Source organism: Gopherus flavomarginatus, chromosome 24 (assembly GCF_025201925.1).
Source record: "Gopherus flavomarginatus isolate rGopFla2 chromosome 24, rGopFla2.mat.asm, whole genome shotgun sequence".
Taxonomy (NCBI): Eukaryota; Metazoa; Chordata; order Testudines; family Testudinidae; genus Gopherus; species Gopherus flavomarginatus.
In genome coordinates, this window is record NC_066640.1 from 13,649,800 (window position 1) to 13,672,113 (window position 22,314).

The 22,314-nt window shown below is 58.6% G+C and overlaps 1 protein-coding gene across 1 annotated transcript; it reads right to left on the minus strand.

The window, feature by feature from the left end:
- Positions 1–2,047: 2,047 nt before the first annotated feature.
- PLVAP (plasmalemma vesicle associated protein) lies at positions 2,048–12,844 on the minus strand. Its single transcript, XM_050934068.1, has 6 exons — positions 12,042–12,844; positions 8,364–8,460; positions 4,784–5,430; positions 3,974–4,160; positions 3,308–3,395; positions 2,048–2,382 (listed from the first exon to the last, which is right to left on the minus strand). Exons 1-6 carry the CDS (start codon positions 12,420–12,422, stop codon positions 2,376–2,378), a joined length of 1,407 nt encoding a protein of 468 aa, XP_050790025.1. The 5' UTR covers positions 12,423–12,844; the 3' UTR covers positions 2,048–2,375.
- Positions 12,845–22,314: the final 9,470 nt, after the last annotated feature.

Consider the following 22,314-nt stretch of genomic DNA (forward strand, 5'->3'; position numbering starts at 1 on the left):
ACCGGCCGCAGCACATTTCCCCTCTGGCGGCGCCAGAGCCAATGGGGCCTGCTGGGAACATCCAGGGAGGCCATTTATTCAGGCCGCTTTCCTTGTCCAACGAAGCAAGGCTTTGGGGCTAGATTTCCGGCCTGGAGAGGATGCTCTGTGTCAGCTGCTGAAGGGTTACCCCTCTGCCGGGGGCCTGAAAGGGGAACATCCCCAAGGGGGGGCAGAGGTGGGACTGGGAGCAGAGACCCCAGGCGAGTGCAGCCTGGCAGCTGATCTAAATGGGGCCAGATGCCCTTGGTTTACCCAGCAAAACTTCCGTGGATTATCCACCCATCACTGGGTGCTTCTCCCTCTCAGGGGCCACCGGAGCTTGCTCTGTGGAGCAGGAGAGGGCAATTCCCTTTCCCTGGAGGGCGGGAGGAGAGGGGGCAGTTATTGCAGGCCAGCAGCCGGGAAACAGATAGTTTGGCTCTCCCAACAATGATCCCTGGTTCCAGCCTTGTCTCTTTGCCAGCTGGAAAGGCGGGTGTGGGTGGCACAGGTGTGCTGCTGCCTGCCGGGGGCTTGCTCTCGCTGGTAAGCAGCTGTGCGTGTGCGCCCCTCTCCCCCCAGCCCGCTCCTCTGGGGCTGAGAGCAGGCTCCGGAACCAGCCCCTCTTTGGTGCGGCTGGAGCTAGCAGCCGGGCCGAGGTCAGAGCGGTCCGTGAGCAGGAACAAGCCAGAGGCCAAGTGTGCAGAATTCCTGGCCGGAGGCCACTGGGCCGGGCTTGGATCCTGCCCCCTGCAGTTCTGGGAACGTGCTTCATTGTTTCTTTGTTTGGGTCCCAGCTTGGCCTTGCTCTTCCTGCGGCACCTGTCAGTCCCTTCCTCCAGGGCGGCCAGAACGGGACGTTCCCCGTTGGCTCGAGAGCTGGGCCCTGCTTGCAATCACCCAGACTCCTCTGCACCACTTGCCCGGGGGCTGAGGGGACGCTGGCGGTGGCTGGGCCCAAGGCAGGGGCAGTTGGCTCAGGACAGCAGCTGATGGCCTTGGTAGATGGGGCAGGTTGGAGGGTGGTGGAAGAGACGAGGCACATGGGGACCTGTGTTCCCTGCCCCCTCCCCCAATTGTCCTCTCCTCTTCCGCACTCTGGGGCAAAAGCCCCTTTAGGAACTCAGCTCCCGAGCGAATGTCACCCCCACAGGATCTTCAGCGCCCAACCCCCCTGCTGCACAGGGGCCTTCCAGGCCCTTCCGAGTCCCCAGCCTTGGCTCAGGGCAGGGGACTCCGCTGGCTCAAGGTTTGGGCCAGGGTCAGAGAGAGCAGAACCAGACCCACCGGCTCCCCCCCCAGCGCCTGGCTTGCCAGTGGGCAGAACAAAGCACACAACACCCAGGCCGGGCTGCCGTCAGGCGTGTATTCAGTGCAGGGTGGAAGAATTTACAGCAAAGCGCCATGAGCCTCCGCCGCATCGCTGGGCTAATCAGCGAGAGAGGCCAGAGCTGCCCCGGCAGTTCCCCTTCAGCTCCTGGCCCTGCATTCACATTCATGGCAGATCCTGCTCAGCCGGCCCCCTGCACCCCCTGGGTTGTGGCATTGGGCAGGGCCCCAGGGTCTAACCTCCCTGGGATGGGGTGAGCTACAAGGGCCCAGATACAAAAGGCTGGGGAAAGGGCTGCAGTACTGGAGGGGTGTTGGGGCTGCAGAGCCTGAGCAGACCAGGGGCTTGAGGCCTAAAGGAAGCGAGGGCTGGGCAGGGACGCAGGAGTGGCTGGAGGAGGGTGGGGGTCAGGCCCAGGGGTGGGAGGATGGAGGGGATCTCAGCACGGGTTGTGAGGGTGAGTAAAACCCAGGGAATAGGGTCAGACAGAGGGAGCCACGGTCCTCCCCCATCCCCCTGGCTTGGCCTGGGCCGTGCTGCCAGGTCTGGCCAGACCCCCCCACCCAAAGGGCTACCCGTCGGAGGGAGGGCTGCCAAAGGGCGAGGTCAGCATGACCTCCCCTCCCACCAGCATGCCCAGCTTCCGGGGTTGGCAAACCAGGGGTAACAGGACCAGGAATAAGGGGTGAAAGGGGGAGGCCCAGTGGACGTGTGCACCTGGGGTGAGCATGAGCTGGGTGATCCGAGAGTCTGGCCAAGTGTGTGAGTGAGAGATGGGAGCTGGGGGAGGGGGATATAAGACGGATTTCAGCTGGGTGTGTGTGTGTGTGGGGGATTCACATGTACGTGTGCGCGCCTGTCTGGAAGTCTCTGCCCAGGCGTGCCTGTCTCTGTCTGAGTGAGATGGCGATTTCAGGCTGGGCATCAGTTCAGTCTCCTAAGTTTCTTGCCAATCAAGTCGCGTTTCCTCCCCTTCGCTCCAGCTCAGCTCCCAGCCTCTGCTCACCATGGCCTCGCTCCCTGGTTAGCCGCTGGCGTGGAAAAGAAAACAGCGAGAAAGGTCGGCGCTAACGCCGCTCACACGCAGCCCGAGTGGTCGCACCCGGGTTCCTGCCCTGCGAGGAAGCTGCCAACCGCTGTGGTATCCTGCTGCCCCAGGATTTCCCGCGGCCCCTGCCCTCTCCCCCCATCAAAGAGCCCAGGCAGGCTGCTGCTGGGCTTTGGCAGGTTCTCATGCCCCCAGGCGAGCCCGTCTCCAGCAAACAAAGGGTCCGATCCTGTGCCCGCTGGAGTCACTGGGCAGACTTGGTATTGTCCAGCTACTGAGAATACTAATAACGTATACCAGGCCCCTCCCCGTCCCCGCCCCCGCCCCCCCAGCCGCTCAGGAAATGCTCCGTAGGGGTCTGATCCCACGCTCCTCAGCGCCTGCAATCATGCTTTGCCCTTGGCCCCCAGCACCTTGCCTTGTAAATGCTAATGACCCCTCCCTCCACGTCACCCCCGGGGGCAAGTGAGTGTAGCTGTGAGACAGGAGCTCTGCGCCCCGACCCCCAGGAAATGCTCTTTACAAGAGATGTTAGTTCTATCCCACGCCCCACCCACATGCCAGCTGCTTTACGCTGCGACAGAGTCTACTCATGGGGCTGCTTAGCAGCAGCAGAGAGAGGCCAGATGCTGCCTGACCCCAACTCTCATGCTTCAGGGTGTGAAGGGTCAGGAAGGGTTCTAGACCCACACAGACTGTACTGCGCAATCAACCAGGCGCACTAGTGAGAAGTGGATGCTGCAGCCAGTGCTAGAGGCAGGATACTGGCCATGAGGGGCCAATGGTCTGCTTTAATATGGGGGGAATACTGGGGTAGAGGGAGATGCAAGAGGGACAGCTGCTATGATAGGTTGCTCAGAGTGCTCATACAGGGGATATCCCAACCTGCCTTGCCCTTTGCTCCTTACCTAGGCTGCGCCACAGGTTTGAGGGGGAACTGGTTGGGCAGCTTGGCCTCCAGGATTCGCTTTCCAATTTCATCCAGGCTGGTGCTGTCTAACAGGGTGAGAAGCACGAGAGGTCTCTTGGCTGGAATCTACTGCCCATATGTGCAGGGGAAGGGGCCTCCCTCCTCCTCACTAGCCCCCCAATCCTGGGCTGGCCTCGCCACTCCTGGAGGAATCTGGGACACGGGGCCCCTGGCAGGGCAGGAACACAAGGGGGGTCTGGCTTGGTGTGCCGATGGCCCAGCAAGGAGCACCCCCATCCCCCAGCTGCTGTATAATGTCTCCAGGCTGGGAATGATGTGAATGCACAACGCTGCTAGGGAGCCCCAGGGGCTGTGGGTCAGGACGGTGGGGCAGCAGCAGAGCCAGGGGGTGGGGGTGGGGGGTTGGAAGCCTCTATGCCGCTTGCTCCGTGGCACCAACCTCACCAACGCTGCAGAGTTTCATTAGCGATAGATGTTGAGGGATGAGGTGGGGCTGGGGTTTCTCAGAGCAGGGCTAGGAAGGGGAGTGAGGATTGTGCCCACAGACCAGCTCCAGGGGCTGGCGCCACCTGCCAAAGCTACAGGCTAGTTCGGGAAAGCATCTGGACACCTGCCTTTTGCCCTTCCTCGCACGGGCACTCACCAGTGTTCCCGAATGTCCCGGGATTCCCCAGTGTCCCTGGGTTCCCAAAGGTGCCGGGGTTGCCGAAGGTCCCAGGGTTCCCAAAGGTGCTGGGGTTCCCAAAGGTGCCGGGGTTGCCGAAGGTCCCAGGGTTCCCAAAGGTGCCGGGGTTGCCAGGATTTCTCAGGCCTGGGTTGAAAGCGCTGCCCTGTCAATGAGAGGAGAGTCACACCAGCTCAGCTGCCAGCCACGGAGCCACCCCCAAGAGCCAGCACGTGTGCAGCCGGAACGCTTCGCTCTGCCCACTCGGCACCAGACAGTGATGTGCACGGCCCCGAGGAACTGGGGAGACCCTCCCTGGCTGACTCCTGGCAAGGGTGTGGCTGGAGGAGGTTGGGGGAAGGCCTCTGTCCCCTGCTACGCACTGCCCCGGCCCTTGGGGCCCTGTGAGCCAGCAGGCAGCCCGGCGGCCTTGTGGGAGTCGCACGGCTTGGTGGATCTGCTCCACGGTGTGTATGTGGGGAGGAGGGGGTCGGCGAGATAAACACTATCTACCCCCCCAACCTACGAGGACATCAATGGATGAACAGTGGGGCTGCCAACTTTCTAATGGCACAAAACTGAACACCCCACCCCGGCCCTTCCCGAGGCCCCACCCCTGCCCACTGCACCTCCCCTCCCTCCCTCCCTCGCTCTCCCCGACTTTCACCAGGGTGGACCGAACATGCCCAGATGGCAGGCTGGATTTGTGGGCACGTTCCTATGTACCCACAAGGAGGTGCCTCAGGACGGACGTGGGCACGGACAGACGGCAGCCCGGGGCCCCCTCACCTTTGCCTTCCTGCAGCTCTCCAGTTGGGCCTTCGTGTTCTCAGCCTGGGCAAGAAGCTGCTTGTTCTCCTGCAGCTGCTGGCTCAGGCGCCCCTTCTCCTCCGTCAGCGTCTGCTTCTCCTGGTAGCTGCGCTTGGCCTCGGCGTCGCAGGCGGCCTGCAGGGCCTGCAGCTGGTGCTGGTGCTGCTGAGTCTCCCTGTTGCGCTGCTGCTCGCACTCCTGCAGGTTCACCTCGCTGAGCAGCTTCTCGCCGTGCAGCCGCCCGTTCTCCTGCGCCTGGGCCTGCAGCTCGTGCTGCAGCTTGTCCCCCAGCGTCTTCAGCTGGGCGTTCACCTGCTGGGTCAGAGAGGTGCAGCTGCTGGACTGGTAGAACGAGAGGGTCCCCACTTTCTCCTGGATGGCCTGCCGGATGGTCTGGAACTCGCCCAGCATCTTGTCCCCCAGGCTGCAGCACTGTTTCTGCCCCTGGCTCTGCCCGCTGTACTGTGCCCGCAGGCTGATGCTCTCCTGCCGGCAGAGCTCCCGCTCACCGTTGGCGGTGCTGGCCGCCTGCTTCAGCTTCTCCGTCACCTGCGAGCAGTTCTCCTGCTGCTGCTGGGCCTCCCGCACCAGCCGGTCCCGGGCCTCCCGCAGGCTCAGCTTCTCGGCTGTGCCGGGAGAGGACAAGGCAGGGGTTGGGCCGACAGTGTTACGTCTCCCTGGGATCCAGCTCGCCTGCCCTCTACTCCCCCAGCACCCCCATCCCCTGCACCTCATCCCCTCAGACCCTCCTCCCCCAGTACCCCCACTCCCTGCACCCAATCCCCCTGGACCCTCCTCCTCCAGCACCCAATCCCCCTGCTCCCTCCTCCCCCAGCACCCCCATCCCCTGCACCCAATCCCCCCCAGACCCTCCTCTTCTAGCACCCCCATCCCCTGCACCCTCCTTCCCCATCCTCTGCACCCAATGCCCCCAGCACCCTCCTTCCCCTGCACCCACCTCCCCCAGCACCCAATCCCCCTGGACCCTCCTCCGCCAACATCCCCATCCCGTACACCCTCTTCCCTCAGCACCCCCATCCCCTGCACCCAATCCCCCCAGATCCTCCTCTTTTAGCATCCCCATCCCCTGCACCCAGTCCCCCTGGACCCTCCTCCTCCAGGAGCCAATCCCCCTGCTCCCTCCTCCCCCAGCACCCCCATCCCCTGCACCCAATCCCCCCCAGACCCTCCTCTTCTAGCACCCCCATCCCCTGCACCCTCCTTCCCCATCCTCTGCACCCAATGCCCCCAGCACCCTCCTTCCCCTGCACCCACCTCCCCCAGCACCCAATCCCCCTGGACCCTCCTCCCCCAACATCCCCGTCCCATACACCCTCTTCCCTCAGCACCCCCATCCCCTGCACCCAAATGCCATGGTTCCCCCTCCCCCTGCACCGCATCCCCCCATTGGAGTCAGCTCTACTGGGGGGGAGGGACTCCTGGGGAAGAGCAGCCAATCACAGCTGCTGTAAGAGGCAGGTAGAGCAACCCCCTCCCTGCTCCCAGAAGAGTTTTTGGGTAGGGGAGGGAGGGTGAAGGAACATTCTCACTGGAGGGACGGGTGGCTCGTGCCCCCCCCCCCCCGAACAATGATCAGTCTGCTCCCCCCTCCAACAAGAGCCCTGGAGCCACAGGAGCAGAGGCGTGAGATTGGGGGTAAGGAGCAGCTGTGATGGGTGTGCACAGAGTTAATTGCTGGGCTGGGGCAGGGGCAGAGGAGGGAGATTAATTAATTAGGCTCTGGGGCGTGGGTCGCTGGCAGCTCGCTGGTGATCTCATGGGCTCTGACTCCTGATGTTTGAACTCTCGGGGTTAGCAGTGCTGAGTGGGGGAGAAATCCAGGGGGACCCCGTTGGGGTGCCCCGGTTCAGTGCCGCACTCTGCTCCCACGTGGCAGGGGTGACCCCACTGATCCCATTCCCAGCAGAAATTCGGGGGCTGGGATAGAATTGCCTGGTGCGCAGGGGAAAAGGGAACCTGGTGGCTCTGGTCAGCACTGTGACCGGGCTGAGGCCGGCTGCCTGCCTGCCATGGCTCTGTGCAGCTCTGGGGAGCAGCGGCACGTCCCCGCTCCGGCTCCTGGCCATAGGAACCGCGGCCACTGGGAGCTGCGGGGCGGTGCCTGCGGACAGGGCAGCACGCAGAGGCGCCTGGCCGCGCTTCCAAGGTGCAGCCGGAGGAGGGACGTGCTGCTGCGTCCGGCAGCTGCCTGAACTCAGGGCTGCCTGGAGTCTGCACCCCTCACCCCCTCCTGTGCCCCAGTCCCCTGCCACAGCCCTGATCCCCCTCCTGCACTGCAAACCGCTTGGCCTCACCCCACAGCCTGCACCCCCAGCCAGAGCCCTCACCCCCCACCCCAACCCCCTGTCCCACCCCAGAGCCCCCTCTTGCACCATGAACCCCTCATTTCTGGCCCCAGCCTGGAACCTGCACCCCCAGCCTAGAGCCATACCCCCTTCTGTGCCCCAACCTCCTGCCACAGCCCTGATCCCCCTCAGGCCAGCCTGAAGCACCCTCCTGCCCCCCAAACCTGCTATCCCCAGCCACACCCCAGAGCCTGCACCCCCAGCCAGAACCCTCACTCACCCCAACCCGCTGCCAAAGCCCTGATCCCTCTCAGGCCAGCCCAGAGCACCCTCCTGGACCCCAGAGCCTGCACCCCCAGCCGGAACCCTCACTCACCCCAATCCCCTGCCACAGCCCTGATCCCCCTCAGGCCAGCCCAGAGCACCCTCCTGGATCCCAGAGCCTGCACCCCCAGCCGGAACCCTCACTCACCCCAACCTCCTGCCACAGCTCTGATCCCCCTCAGGTCAGCCGAGAGCACCCCCCTGGACCCCAGAGCCTGCACCCCCAGCCGGAACCCTCACTCACCCCAACCTCCTGCCACAGCTCTGATCCCCCTCAGGTCAGCCGAGAGCACCCTCCTGCACCCCCAGCTGGAACCCTCACTCAGCCCCTTCCCACACCCCAACCCCCTGAGCCAGCCGGGTGAAAATGAGCGACGGGGGGGGGGCGAATAGAGTGAGGAGAGGTGTGACCTTTGAGGAGGGGCAGGGCAAGGGTATTCTGCTTTGTGCAAGCAGAAAGTTGACAACCCTGGGTTGGGATCAGGTCGTACAAAGCTAAAACTATCTGCTGCTAAAACGGGGGGGGTTGGGGAGGGAGACCCAGGGACTCCAACTGGGGCCAGAAAGGCACCTGCTCTTGCATCCCGGACAAAGTAGGGTTTGCACCCCACTCTCCACAACAGTGAGCTCCACAGTGCTGCCATGTGGCCGTCCTGGTGCCCTGCTGCCTGGGGCAGGACGCGTGCATGCGGGATGACCAGCCCCAGTGGTGTCGGGGGAAACAGGCCAGAATCTCTGACATCAGGCAGGTGCAGTGAGCAGGATCAGGAAGTTCCCCGCTGCCTGGGCTGTTGGGGGCTGGCTGCATCCACGCCCTGGACAGCCTCTGGGGACCCCGCCTGGCCCTGACATGATTCCACCAACACCAGTGGGACTGAGCTAACAGGGGAGGGAGAGGAGCCGGGGGCGGGGGGGGAGCTCTCACCCACCGTAGCAGGTGATATTCAGGATGTTCATGTTCCTGTAGCATTGCTCCGCCATCACCTTGTTGTACTCAGCGTAGATCAAGATATTCTGGCACTGGGCCTGGGGAGAGAACGGGGGACGGAGTGTCAGAGCTTCCCTGCCACAAGGGACGGGTGGCCACCACAGCACCGCGGGAGCCATTCCCAGACATTTCCTGGGAGGGCGGCAGAGATGGAGGAAGGGAATTGGCCGCTCTCACTTTGCAGAACGGTGAGGAATGTGGGCACTCCTGGAGACAAAGGTTGGGGGGTGCATTGTCTAGATGTGCACCGTGGAAGCTGCTTTCTCTGAACATTCCTGCCCTGCTGGTGCCCCTCACTCCTGACTCTCAGCCCCTCTGTTATCCCAGCCCTGGGCTCACCTTACACATGGGTCTGCCAGTGCTGCTCAGTCCTGATTTGCATCACCCCCTCCAGGATTCCATTCCTGAGGGTAGATGCTTGACCAGTTGTGCCATGCTGCTGCTGGGTGGCTTTGCACGGACCCGCTGCTCCTGCTGCCCAGAACCCATTTGAGCAGAGAATGTGAGAGGTGAAACTTGCGTGGAAGGAGCCAGCGAAAGGCGAAGGGTTGTTAGCTCAGAGGAAGAAGAATCCAGTGCAAAGTCACCAGGAGAGAAGAGCCAGTACTCCCTGGCCTGCTGGTTCCCTGGCTCATTTCCCCCCAGTGTGGTGTGAATTGTGCGCTCAGCAGTAGGATCTGCAGTGGGACGAAGGCTGTGGGTGAATCACTGGGTGCATTCGCTTTCCTCAAGGACTGGCGCTGGCAAAGCTCCAAGCCTGTCTCTGTATTCTGCTCTGGGGCATCTGTCTAAACCATAGTGGAACTTCGCAGGGAGGCCCCGTGAATCAGTCTGTCTGATCACTGGGGAGTGGGGAAAGACAGATGGATGGAAGGAGGAAAATGTTCATTGATGAAACAGGAATGTTGCAACATACCAGACTCATTTCTCGTGTTTCCCCTGACTCATTTCTTGTGTTCAGAGGTGCTGAACTCTAGGTCTTGCTCATCCCTGGGAGCTGTGTGCCCCAGCAAATCAGGACACATTATGGTTAGTACACGAGGTCTTTATAAGAAGACCTGAGCCAAAATCCTGGATCCAAGCTCCCCAGTGAACTTGATGGATCCAGATCTGGCTGAGTCCCATTTCTGGGAAGCAGGGATTCACTGGCGGCAGTTCTGAGAATTGCTCAGTCAATGCTGTGACCCCGTTTGTGCTTCCGAAAGACGAAGGGACTCTTTGCCCTCTTCCGAATAGCTCACGGGATGGAATGAGATGCTGGGGGGGCCTGGGACCAGGAAAACCTCGGAGACTTTTGCATTGAGTGTGTTGGGGTTTGCAAGATGATGTTGAGTTTTGCAAATGCCTGCCAGCCCCTGATCCATTTAAGAGAATTTCACACACACCCGTGTAACTAGCTGGAATCCAGCACTAATCAAACCATCAGAACTTGGTTTGAAAGGCGTTTTCGCCCATGGACCGAGACAACAGGGGAACAGAATGAAAAGTTCTGCAGCAGCCCAGGACGTGGCTGGTACCAAACAGAACCTGCATTTGCCAATGGCTTGAACGCTGCCCTCAGTCCAGAACCTGAGATTTTTCCAGCAGGTTCTAATTTTTGGCAAAGTGAGTTTTCCGTTTTCCAGTTCAGAACAAACCTGTGCCAGATCCCTGTCGGACACTCGAGCAGATCTTGGCAAAGGTGAATATTTAGGAATCACTAGCCCAGTGTCCTGTGTGATTGTGAGTGTGTCGGACAGTGACTGTTGTGCTTACATGTAAAAATCAGTGGACAAACGGCTGGTGGAATTGGTCTGGCTCCCCTGGCTCCAGCTCCAGCACAGCTGAGAATCTGGCCTGTAAATGGAATTGTGTGTGTGTGTGTCTTTAGCATTGGTTAAAGGTGCTGGATTGACAGCCCTATGGATTCACTCTGAGCGTTGGCCACAGACCAGCTACAGCAAGGGCCGGTGCTGCTTAACCTGGACCTGCAGAGACCGTGCTTGGGAATGGGGGGGCTGCTCCATAGGAAGGGTGTTACTGTGATTAGCGTAATAGCTTGGGAGCTGTGGGTTCAATTCCCTGCTTAGGCACAGACTTTGGCTAAGTCATTTGGGGAATGTCTGTGCTGGTTCGTGTCTGCTGGCTCAGGCCAAGGGGCTTTTTCAGCAGTGGTGCAGACATTTGGGCTGGTGCCCAGGCTCTAGGACCCTGCGATAGGGGGATCCTGAACCATCTACACTGCAAATAAAGATCCCCCCTTAGCCCGGGTCAGCTGACACAGGCCAGGGTGGGTGTCTAATTGCAACAGAGACAGACCCGTAGCCTCTCTATGCCTTAGTTTCCCCATCTATAGAATGTGGACAAAAGCACTTCCACAGAGATGGAGGGGGCAGGCACAGGGTCATATAAGAACCTAAGACGGAGGGAGAGGAGAGCTTGAGTCTCTGAGTAGAGCCGATCTTGGTGCTGATTTTGATGAGAAGTTAAAGAAAAACAGTCTGGGTTTTGAGTGTATAACAGGAGAGAAAATTGTGTCTTTAAGGCCTTATTGCAGTGCAAACCCTGAGGGCGCAGGAGGGTGCGGTCGCGCTCTGGGCGTCAGAATAGCTGCAGGAGATGATCAGCCCCATGAGCACCCAAAAGGAGCTGAGAGTTTTCCAATAAAGCTTTTTTTTCTTTGCTCCAAAATCGACCTTTGTTTGGAAACAAACTTTTTCAACAGAAACTCGGAATCAAACCATAAAATAGGGGTTTGTGGCTTTGAGTTCTCCTTTTTCAAGAGAGGGGCAGCCCAAGACCAAGAAACTGAACATATAAGTATTTTCATGGAAACTTTTGAATCAGCGTTTCTGTTAGACAGCTGCAAAATGAAAAGCAGCATGACTTGTTCACAAAAAAATAATTCCATTTTCCAATTCTCTGACTAGCTAATGAGCAATAGATAAGTGTTAAGAAACTCCTCCAATGAGCATGGGAAGAATGGAGAAATGATAGAGGAGTAATTTCACCCACCACCATTGAAATGCTGCCACCTCTGGGGTGGAGCATGACAGATGTTTAACAATGCACAGCGCCCTCAAGAAGAGATCACTCTTAAAATTCCGCATTTCCCCTGCTTAGTGGTATCCCATCTATGAGTATTACAGTTAAACCCTATGGAGAGGATGCTCTGTAGTGTGGTCCCAGGTTCCTCATGCTAATAAAACAAACATCTGCAGCGCCTCAGGGGATGAGGATATTTGGAGATGAAATTTGAATCGGTCACTTTCGTGCTTGCAAAAGAACCTCTGTGTCTCAGTGGATCGTATCACCCTGGTCAGCCCCTGAGCAGAAAGGAGAGATGGACAGATGGGCCAGGCATGGTGGGATTCCACCGAATTACCCTGGGGGTGAATTTGGCTCTGAAATCAGCATTGCATTTGTTATTTCTTGGCTGCGACCGAGGGGATCCTTACTCTCTCTACTCTTTGGGGTGGGCGGCTAGACAGATAGCCTAGGGTCTAGGGGTGGCTAGCTAGAAACACTCTGGGTTCTAAGGTGGTGAGAGAGACACGCTCGGAGGGATGGATGGAAGGACAGACAGCTTGGGTACGGGGGCACATGCACCCCAGGGGATGGTTCTCCGAGGCAGGCCTACCTGATAGGCGATGCAGGCCCGCAGGCTGGAATTGCATTTCTCCAGCTCTTTCTGGGTTGCCGTCAGCTGCTGGGAGCAGCCGAGCTTCTCCTTGCTGGTGGCGTTGAGCTGCTGGGTGAGGTTTTTGTTCTTGGCGTTGAGCAGCGTCATCTTGTTGTAGAACTCCTGGACCTGCTCCTCCAGGTGTCGCAGGTGGGTGTCGGTGCTGGCTTGGGTGTTGCCGTAGATCATGAAGAGAACCAGCCCCAGGATAATGAGGAGCTGGATGACCGAGGTGAATAGGAAGATGTATTTCATGTAGAAGCCACAGTCCCGCTTGGGGAGCAGGTTGTCCCTGGACTCCAGGCCGAACTTGGCCATGGCATAGGCGTTCTTGTCCATGTTGCAGGCTCACTGCCGCCGCGCAGCTCTCTGGCCCCGCTTTCACTGGCAATGGTGGTGGGGCGGGGCGCGTCCGCCCCTTAATCCCCCCAGCCGAGTGTTTATATTGCTCTATTTAATATTTCCTCCTGCCTGGCTCCTTCCTGCCTCTCCGGATGCGCTGGCACAACACGGCTGCCGTTTCCACACGGGCTATTGTTCCCAGCCTGTAATGGACAGGGGCGAGACGCCCCACGCCTCCCCCCCAGCTTTATTTGTGCTTCTCCAACTGACGTCCCTGCTGCTACTCGGGAGCAGGGATGTGTGAGCGCGAGGGGGATGCTCCCTGGGACAGGCTCACAGGGCCTGATCTAAGGCTCTGTGAAATCAATGGAAAATCTCCTGTCCGAGTCCGTCCCAGCAGGCTGAGGTCTCTCCAGGAAACAGCCTGGTTCTGATTCCAGCCAGCTCCACTCCTTGTGGGAAATGTCAGATACCACGGCTTCCTATCAGACTTACTGGAGAACAGAGCCCTCTACCAAAGCTTTCAGCCAGCCTGTAGAGTGTAATGAACAGAGGGTTATGCCCCCGCTGCAGGGTACAGGAAAGATCTCCTGCGTTAGCTTCGATGGGGTTTTTCCATTGGGGGCACTTGCACTAGACTAAGGAACGGATCTCACAAGCCAGTGACCCTTGGTGGTGCATGGCAGGGCTCAGAACAGACGCTGTGTGACTGCCAGCGCGTGACTCATCCCCTCGGCATCACTGGGGCTACTCGCATGGTGAATTACGCATGTACCTAAGTGCTTTGCTGGACCGGGATCAATGTCAACAGGAGGGTGTTCTAGTTCCAGTCAGCCATCTAGTCCCATATCCTGTCTCTACCAATTGCTTCAGAGGAAGGGCCAAGAAAGCCCCTAGTGGACAGTTATGGAATAACCTGCCCTTGAGGGAAAATTCCCTCCTGACCCCACTTGCTCAGTGGTTTGTTTATGCCCTGAAGCAGGTGGGTTTTTAGCCCTTCTAAGGGTTTTTATCCTCTGGAATGTAGCTCTTGTTGATCTCAGGATGCATAGACATCTCTCATCTTTTGAAGAATCCTGCTCCACCCTTTTGCTCTCAGTACGACCTAGTGGCAGAGAGTTCCGCAGGCCAATTGTACCTGAGTTGCTCCTGAATTGTTTTAAATCTGCTGCTTTACACTTTCATTGCACAATAACTGCAGCTAGAGTCAATGTCCTTCATTATCGCATGGGGTTTCTTTGGTCTCTTCCTAGGGCCTGTCTATGCGGCGAGTAACTGAATCTCCAGTGCACCAGTTGGCTGCACAGTATCCTCTCATGTGGACACTGCTACAGCACAGTGATGGTCCCAGAAAGCTGCAGATTCACACCCCGGCTTGCTGAGCAGGAACTCGCATGTAGAGACGCCCCTAAGCATCTTCCCTTATTATTACGTCAGCGACTGAGATCAGGGGTTCCACTGTGCCTGGTGCTGCACAGCCATGTGTTGAGGGAGAGTCCCTGCCCCAAGGAACTTGTACTGTTAAAAGACAAAGGGCAGGAGGAGGAGAAACTGAGGAACCGAGTGGGGAAGTGACTTGCCCAAAATCACAGAGCAGGGACAGGAACAGAACGCGGGTCTCCTGAGTCCCAGTCTAGTGCACTACCCACTGGGCCACGCTGCCTTGCAGAATGTCTTCCTTATTAACTAAATGGCAGATTTTCTCTAGCCAGTGACTGGATTGTCCAGCGATGCTGGTGCAAAGTGAGGGGAGCACACGGTGGCCATCTCGTTAGTTTTCACAGGAATGGTTTGGTGCTGGTCAGATTAGCCATGGGGGTGCAGGGACTGGTAGCAGGGTGGAAGCGAAGTGACTGTGCATAGCCGATTTTCGGAACGTATGTGGCTGATTCCCCAGTCCCACAGCTGGGACCAGTGCCGGTGTCTCTTGCAGTGAGAGCTGCCGCTCTCCGGATACTCCCCCAGACCTGGCACCTGCTGGGATGTAGGTTGGGAGAGGTCCAGGAAATGCAGCTGTCCCTCGTTCAGGGCAGCGGCTCAGAGGGGATGTAAAACCAGACCTAAGTGCTGAGCACGGCAGTGGTGGCACTAGGGTTCCCTTAGCCAGATGGTAAAAGTGGACATGACGGTAGTGGACGTCTCTGATTGCCCAGCCAGTCTGTCCAGGAGCCGCATTGCCTGTCTCCCACCTGCAGCCCAGAGGATGCTGATGGGACACCAGTGGAAAACTGCCAGGGTTGGCGTTTCATTCCGAGAAACCTAGGCCCGATTTCTGCAGAGCCGGGCTGGGAACGGGCTCACGCTTCACATCCGCCTGGAGCCAGTCTGTGGCTGCTGCGCTTTCCGCACAAAATCGTGCAGCAAAGCAGGAGGAATGCAGCCGCAGGCCAAAACCGAAGATGGGGAAGGTCAGAGCAGAAGTTCCTGGCTCTAAGGGTGGGTGGGACTGGGCTAGAGAGACCCGGCTCCTGCCTGGGGGTAGTGTTTCTGCTGCTGTGGGATCTGAGGTGGAGATTCAGTCCCTAGGTGACTCTGCCTGGCCCTCAAAACGCCAGTTGGTTCGGTTGCACGGAGATCTGGGCTTGCGCCTAGGGCCCATTGAGGGGCTTTCTGTGAGTCAGGCCAGCCCGTCTCTGGCACGGTCACATGTCTGAATATCCTGTGTTTGGCATCTTCTCTTACGCCACAGCTAAAGGGACTGGTGGTTACAGTCACCCCAAAGTCTCTGATGTGGGACAGGAAAAGCCCAGCCCCGACGCTCCCACCACCCACAGGTCTCCTGAATTCCCTGCAGAACAAAGGTGCTAGTTGTTATTTATTATCTGTATGAACATAACGCGGTGCCAGGACCCCGCCACACGAGGTGCTCTATGGACACAGAACAAAAGGCAGATCCAGGGCCGGCTCTAGCAATTTCGCCGCCCCAAGCATGGCGGCACGCCACAGGGGGCGCTCTGCCGCTCGCCGGTCCCGCGGCTCCGGTGGACCTGCCGCAGGCGTTTCTGCGGAGGGTCCGATGGTCCCGCAGTTCTGGTGGAGCTGCCGCAGGCGTGTCTGCGGGAGGTCCACCGGAGCCACAGGAACAGTGGACTGTCTGCAGCCACGCCTGCGGGAGGTCCGCCGGAGCCGCCAGCCGCCCTCCCAGCAACCGGCAGAGCGCCCCCCGCAGCGTGCCGCCCCAAGCACGCGCTTGGCGCGCTGTGGCCTGGAGCCAGCCCTGGGCAGATCCTACCCCAAGGATCTTACAGTCGAAGTACAAAACGAGCCAGCACGTGGCTACAGACAGACCGAGGGGGGACCCCAAGGAAACAGCGAGATGGTGCTGGTCGGTGCTGCCTGTCGGTGGGCTGAATTCTGGTCTCTTTAGGGAGCTCTGCAGCGTCCCCGGGGAGCTGGTTTCAGCCATGCAGCGGGGGTGGGACTCAGGGCTGCTGGGTTCTGTGCCTGGCTTTGAGCCTGACTTGCTGTGCAACCTGCCTTTGCTTGAACTCAGGTCACTCGGGAAGGGGAAACTGACATAGGCTGAAACTGAAGAGTAGTCGTGTGACGTGAAACTGGCTTGTTTTTCAAGGGGTTTGCTGGGAAACGTCGCTGAGGAGAAGATCTAGGGGCTGACGCTGAGGGTGTGTCTACACTGCAATCAAACACCCGCCACTGGCCCGGGGCAGCTGGCTCGGGCTCAGGCTGCGCGACTATAAAGCTACAGTGTAGACGTCCGGGCTTGGGCTGGAGCTGGAGGAGGGTCCCACAGGACCCCAGCTATCAGAATGGGGGCACGGCACTCCCAGGGCACGCTCTGGGGTCAGGTGTCAATGGGGCACTCGTGTACCTGACCAAATGAGGGGCAGAGGAGTGGAGAAATCGGGCCCGTGAAAATAAAAGGGCCCCATTCTGTCGCCTGTTCTGATTTACACTGCTCTGGATCTGGCCAAGCTGAGAGGCTCCCAGCATAGGGGAGTCATTAGCTGGCTTCTCTGCCATCCCTGCTCCCTGCCCCAGAGTAAAGGGCACACCTGTGGGGTGGGAGGGGGTACGGCCAGGGCATTACTGTGCTCTAGCCATTCTCAGCTGGCAGATGGTCCAGGGGGAACAGTCTCTTATTCCTGCTTCTGGCTGCGGTTCTGTGCTCCAGCATCTTGTGAACATAACGGGGGCTGTTTGCAAATTCCAGATGCCTGGATCGGGCAGAAGGTGCATCTAGCCAACCCCCCGTAACATCTGGAGAGCCACTAGCAATTCAGGGGAGCAAGGAGAACCCGATCACAGACAGCAGGCAGAATCTGCTCTCCGAAGGGCCGGGGCAGGATTCCAGGAACTCTGGCCTTTAAAGATACCAGGGAGTTCTCTGCGGGCTAAGCCAGGTGGCACCGGCTCGGCCTCTTCTTTCAGCTCTCTCCAGCTAGGTAGCAAAGGGGTTTCCAGTAGGGAGCTCACACCACTGATGTTCTCACCAGGTAGCACAGGTCTGTTCCCACAGGCAGGACGTAATGCAGATGTTTCTCATGGTGCAGATGTTGCCAGCAGGGAGGCTTTCACGCCACAGATGTTTTCTAGTGCAGGTGTTTGGAACAGGCGATCGTGGCACTTCCAGGGAGATAATGTGCCACGCTCTGGGGGAGGGGTACCATGCATCCCACCTGGAAAATGAAGAGAAAGCTCACACATTGGAGAGAACCAGCGAGCTGGAAAGAGAATTACAGGGCCATTGTCCAATTTACAGCTCTCTGGTTAATCCTGGGAGCCTGGGTTGTAGGGACTCAGTGCTGGGCCAGAGAAAAGCTTTCCTGGGGGGTATTGAGGCTGTTTGGTACCAACACCCCCTTGTGTAACTCACTAATTCACCGGGACGATGGAGGAAATAGCTTGAATCGTGTCCTGGCACATTGAAATCCTCACCGTTTATGAGGGTCTGGCAGCTCCCAGAACCCCCTGCTCGCTCCTTCCCTGACCCCTGGCGTAGGAGAGCTCTGGGGAGTGTTTAGGCCAGAGGCTAATTCCACAGGTGCCGAATCCTGCCAGATTTCACAGTCTTGGGATGTGGCTGAAAACAGACCTGGGTTTGGGGTATTTTCCCCCCTTCCCATTCCAGGAGTAGATTCCGCTGGAGCCAGACCCACTGCAAATGGCTACACAGCCCCAGGCCTTGTTGCTGGACAGACTCTACGGCCTGCGTCCCTCGTGAGCATGGAAAGTGGAGCTGGGAGCCGGGTGCCTGGTTTTGTGGCTGACATGGGTGAGGCAGGGAGGTGAGTGGGGGTAGCAGGAGGGGCTGAGCTGCTGGGGACGGGGCAGGAAGGGGCTTTTCAGTGCAGGGAATTTGTGATGAGGCACCTGGGACTGGCCAGGAAAGCAGCACCATTTGACTTAAATGCTCGGCTTTGTTCTGTACAGAGCATCCCCCCTACAGACCGGGCCCAGAGGTGACATAAGAGAGCAGATTGCAGCGTGGGAGGCCTAAGCTGGGGGGATGGGGATCTTTGCAGCTGGGATTTGAGGGGGGACGCGGACAGTCGGGGGCAGGCAGAGAGGTTTGGGGAGGCTGACTGCCCCACACAGCAGGAGATGCAGAGGAGGCAGCTTGTGACCCCGCAATGGGGCGGTCATACAGGGAGGCGCGGACAGAGTGAAGGAGTGGGAACTGGAGGGCTCTGTGGTTCCAGGAAGGCCGGGGTGCCGGTGTCCAGCCGCAGTGCGGGGAGGCTGGAGGGAAGGAACGGGGCAGGATGCGACCGCACCTTGTGCCTGCGCGTGCTTTTGGGGCCCTCGGGAAGCCAATGGAAGCTCTGGACAGCAACGGGCATCGGGCCCTGGGTCTCCTGGCTTATCCAGAGTCTGCGGCGAGGAGGCTGCGAGTTGGAGTCACCCTGGGAGGAAAGAGCCCAGCTGTAGCCTGGCTGAAGGAGATGAGAGGGTCTGTCCCTGGGCAGGTCCCAGGTGCAAGGAGAGCGTGGAGGACCTAGAGCGTGTGACGCCGCACGGCCCAGACAGGGGCACCAGGGAGACCAGGCTCAGGGCAGGGCTGCTTCTCCCAGTGGGTTCTGGGAAGGTTGCACCGTGGGAAGCGGGTGAAGATAGAATGAAAGGAGCTGGGACTGTGGGTGCACAGGGCTGCACGCCCACTGGGGGTGCAGGGCTGGGTGGTGCAGAGAGACCACAGCGCCCCATTTGGGGCTGGGAGTAGCTGGGTCTCTGGGGCTGGCCATTCACAAGCAGGTGCTACCAAATTACCATGCAACCTTTCCGATCCCATTCCTGCCCCAGCTGGAGGCAAGGGAGGGAGATTCTCTGCGGAGGGGGCTGGGGGGCACCAGACATATAGGAGCCGCCTCTGGGGCCCTCTCTGTTCAGCTCAGCTGCTCCCGAGGGCTTGGGCTGGGCAGGGGGAGTCGCAGGTCTGGTGGGCCGGGTAAAACACTGGTCCTGACACCAATTCACCCCATCTAGCGATAGCGCAGGATGCGAGTCACAGCTGCGGTTGCTTGTGCGCCCATGGCTGTGCGGGGAGCCTTGGTGGATGAAGATGGGCTGGTGGGACTTCGTTCTGAGGTTTCCCATGGAGGAGCGGGCTGCACTGGGCCCTCACCTTCACCCCTGCAGCCCTAGAGAGCCCACGGGGGCACAGCACAGACCCGGAGCAAATGGGCCAGGGGTGGCTCGGGCGTGCGAAGAGGTGTCAGCCTGGGGCGACTGGCATGGCTGCCCTGGTGCCATAGCCCTGGGGTAGCAGCGCATGTGCACAGGGGCTCCCTGTGGGGCACAGAGACGTGTTGGGCATTGACCCCACAGCAGCAATCTTGGTTTCCATTTCCTGCATCTTCCCAGAGGCAGCTGGGCTGGCTGGGGGCTGCTAAGTGTCTGTAATTGCTGAGGCCAGTGTCAGCCGGCTACTGTGGCTTCCTTCCTGAACTGGGAATAGCAGCTGTGAGTCACCTCCCACCCAGCCGCCCTTGGGACAGGAGACCGGCTCCCCGCTGGCTCGCCATTGTCTGGTTCTTCTGCCTCAGGCTGGTAGTTGTTCCACACAGCTCAGCTAGACTCTCAGCACCACTCCAGGGCCTCTGCTCTTAGCAGCAACCCAGGGTAAGACCCCCGCCGCTAGGCCTGGGATGGAGGGCCAAGGGAGCAGCAGAAAATGCCTGTGGTACTTCAGCAGTGGGTGCCCTCCCTTCTGCATCCGTGCTGACCCCAGGCACCTAGCGTGGCACGGGGGGGGGGGTTGTTTTGCAGAGAATGGGGCGGTTGTTTTGCAGAGAATGAGGCTGGTGGTTTAGCAGGAGGCAGTGCTGGCCCCAGTGCAGTGCTCGGGGCGCTGCTTTTCAGAGTATGAGGCAGGTGGTCAGTAGGGGGTGCTGCTTTTCAGAGTATGAGGCAGGTGGTCAGTAGGGGGTGCTGCTTTTCAGGGTATGGGGCAGGTGGGTCAGTAGGGGGTGCTGCTTTTCAGAGTATGAGGCAGGTGGTCAGTAGGGGGTGTTCCCCTCGGAGTTCGTGCTGACCCCAGTGCATTACTCATGGGATATTTTCTAGAAGGGTTGCAAAGCTGGTGGAAAGTGAATCCTTCCTCTCCCCTGTTCGTGCAGGATCGATTGCCCCTGGGATCTAGCGAGGCTGCTGTGAGCTGAGCCTGTGGATGAACTATCCTGGGCTTGGGCTAAAACCCTCCCTTCCCAGTGGTGACTCAGAGCAGTAAATCTCCCTGGGCCTGCAAGCTGGCAGCTCCCTCTCGTGGTTTGTCTGTGCAGCCTGCGGGAGGGTTCTCGGGAACACCACCAGACCCTTGGGCCATGAAGCCAACGGGCAGTTTCTGTCCTACCTTGACTCCCCATCCTAACCCAGGGAGCCAGGGCCATCTGCAGGCCAGTGCACCTGGGCCCATGTGGCCTGGAGGGGGGCGGCTCCAGCAAGGGGAAGGAAGGATTCTGGTTGGGCATCCGTAGGACATTTTTTAGTAGGGCCCGATTTTGCACATGCAGGGAGCCATCAGCGGAGTAGAGGGGGGTGGGGAGTGGGCAACTCAGTGAAAATCAACTTCTCTGATATGATTTGCATTGGGGTAGCACCTAGAGCCCCCAGGTGAGGATGGGGCATCGGGCCTGATGCTGCACAGACACAGGGAGAGAGACGCCTTGCCCCACACAGACTGAACAGGCAAATGAGGGGGAGAACCGAAGAATCAATATCCCCATGGGGCAGCTGGGGCTCGGAGTTACCCAAGGAGTCTGTGTCTGAGCTGGGAACTTAATTCAAATCTCCCAAGCCCCAGCCCAGCTCCTGCTCCACAAGCTGTTCGGCCAGCAAAGAGCAACCTTCAAACAGGGATTAATTACAAATAGGGAAATGAAGGTTGAGACCCAGCCGTGAAAGTGAATCTCATGGTGTGTTTGCTGCTCTGGGAGGAATCTCCAGGGCTGTGAAGTCTAAACAGGGCTCCCACCTACCGTGAATGCTGAGAGGAGCGAATTGGCAGGGTTTAAAAATCTCTGTAGGGCAGGGCAGCGGGAAGCGTGTGTGTGCACATGCACAATGGCGTGTGCCTGGTACGTGTATATGCATGGATGTGGATACGGAGGTGCATATGTGGAATGGTGTATGGATGTGCATATGGTTAATTGTGCATATATGTGTGTGTCTGTGCATGTGTTTATGAGTTTACATGCACGCAAGGACACTGGATTTACCATCTTGGCCTAATGTCTGATTCATCACGAACAGGTGCAAGTGCCCTCTGCATGTCTAGTCAGTGCTGTACACTCTGGAGAAGAAGTCCCTCCTGACCCTTGCTGTGATCAGCTCATGGCCTGAAGCATGAGAGTCAAGCATCCCCGTTTTAGCATGTTCATGAAAGTATTATTAGTGCTCACCTGTGCTTGGTCTGTCCCATGCATGGGACAATGTATGTGTGCATCAGTGCTGCATAAGTGTGTGGACCAGCTGGGACACTTTCACCCGGGTTGGACTCTGCCTGCCCGTTGCTTTGTGATTCTCAGAATTCAGTGCTGTTGGTGTAGTTCTCTGATGGTTTTTGCAGGCTGTAGGCCAGAAGCTCTTATGCAAACACTAACCACTTGCCCTCTGCACAGGAAGTTGCTATAGCAGTGGCAGAAGCATCTGTGACTTTCCTGGAAATCTTTTGTTTGGTTTCAAGTGTGATCAGATTCCGATAAACGACTCTGTAACAACATCTGCATACCCTCATCTCTGCCCTCCATGGCCTGTCCTGCTGCATTGTTACCCCTGCCAGTCCCCTGGGAGCCAACGCAACTACGGGCAGGCGAGATGGCGCCTATCCTGCCAAGTGCCACCAACACAAGTGGTAGCTGAACTCTCTGTGGCAGAGTTTTTAATACTGCTGGTGCCCTGGAAGGCAGGGAACATGAGGCTGGATTAGCAGTACCCAGGTGGCATTAGAAAAATCCTTGCAGGTCATAAACTGAGCTGGTTGGATTAGGAATCCCTGGGCCCTTTGCTTTAGGAGAAGAGAATTCGCTGTGGCTTTAGCACTGAGAGAGCAAACATTAAAATCCAGCCACCCATGTGGCCAGCTGTTTAACTTTTTGGCCTCCGGTCTGGGACAGGCAGGAGAGAATGAGCTTGTGGGGAGACGCTGGAATTTGGACGTTCTGTGTAACCGATCTGCCTTTGTTACAAAACTGCCTTCCAGTGGGCAAACAACGTCCTTCCCAAACTGGTTGCCACCCAAGACCAGTGCACTAAATGCACATGTACATGAACTAAATGAGTACAACGTGTGCAGGTACAGGGGATGCTCTGGCAGAGTTACCCGAGATGGAACAGCACAATTCTTTGCTTCTTGGTTTTTAGCTACTAAATGGCATTTCTACAGATCTAGCTCCATAACCAGTGTTCCAAGGGCTATTCATTGCTATGCCCC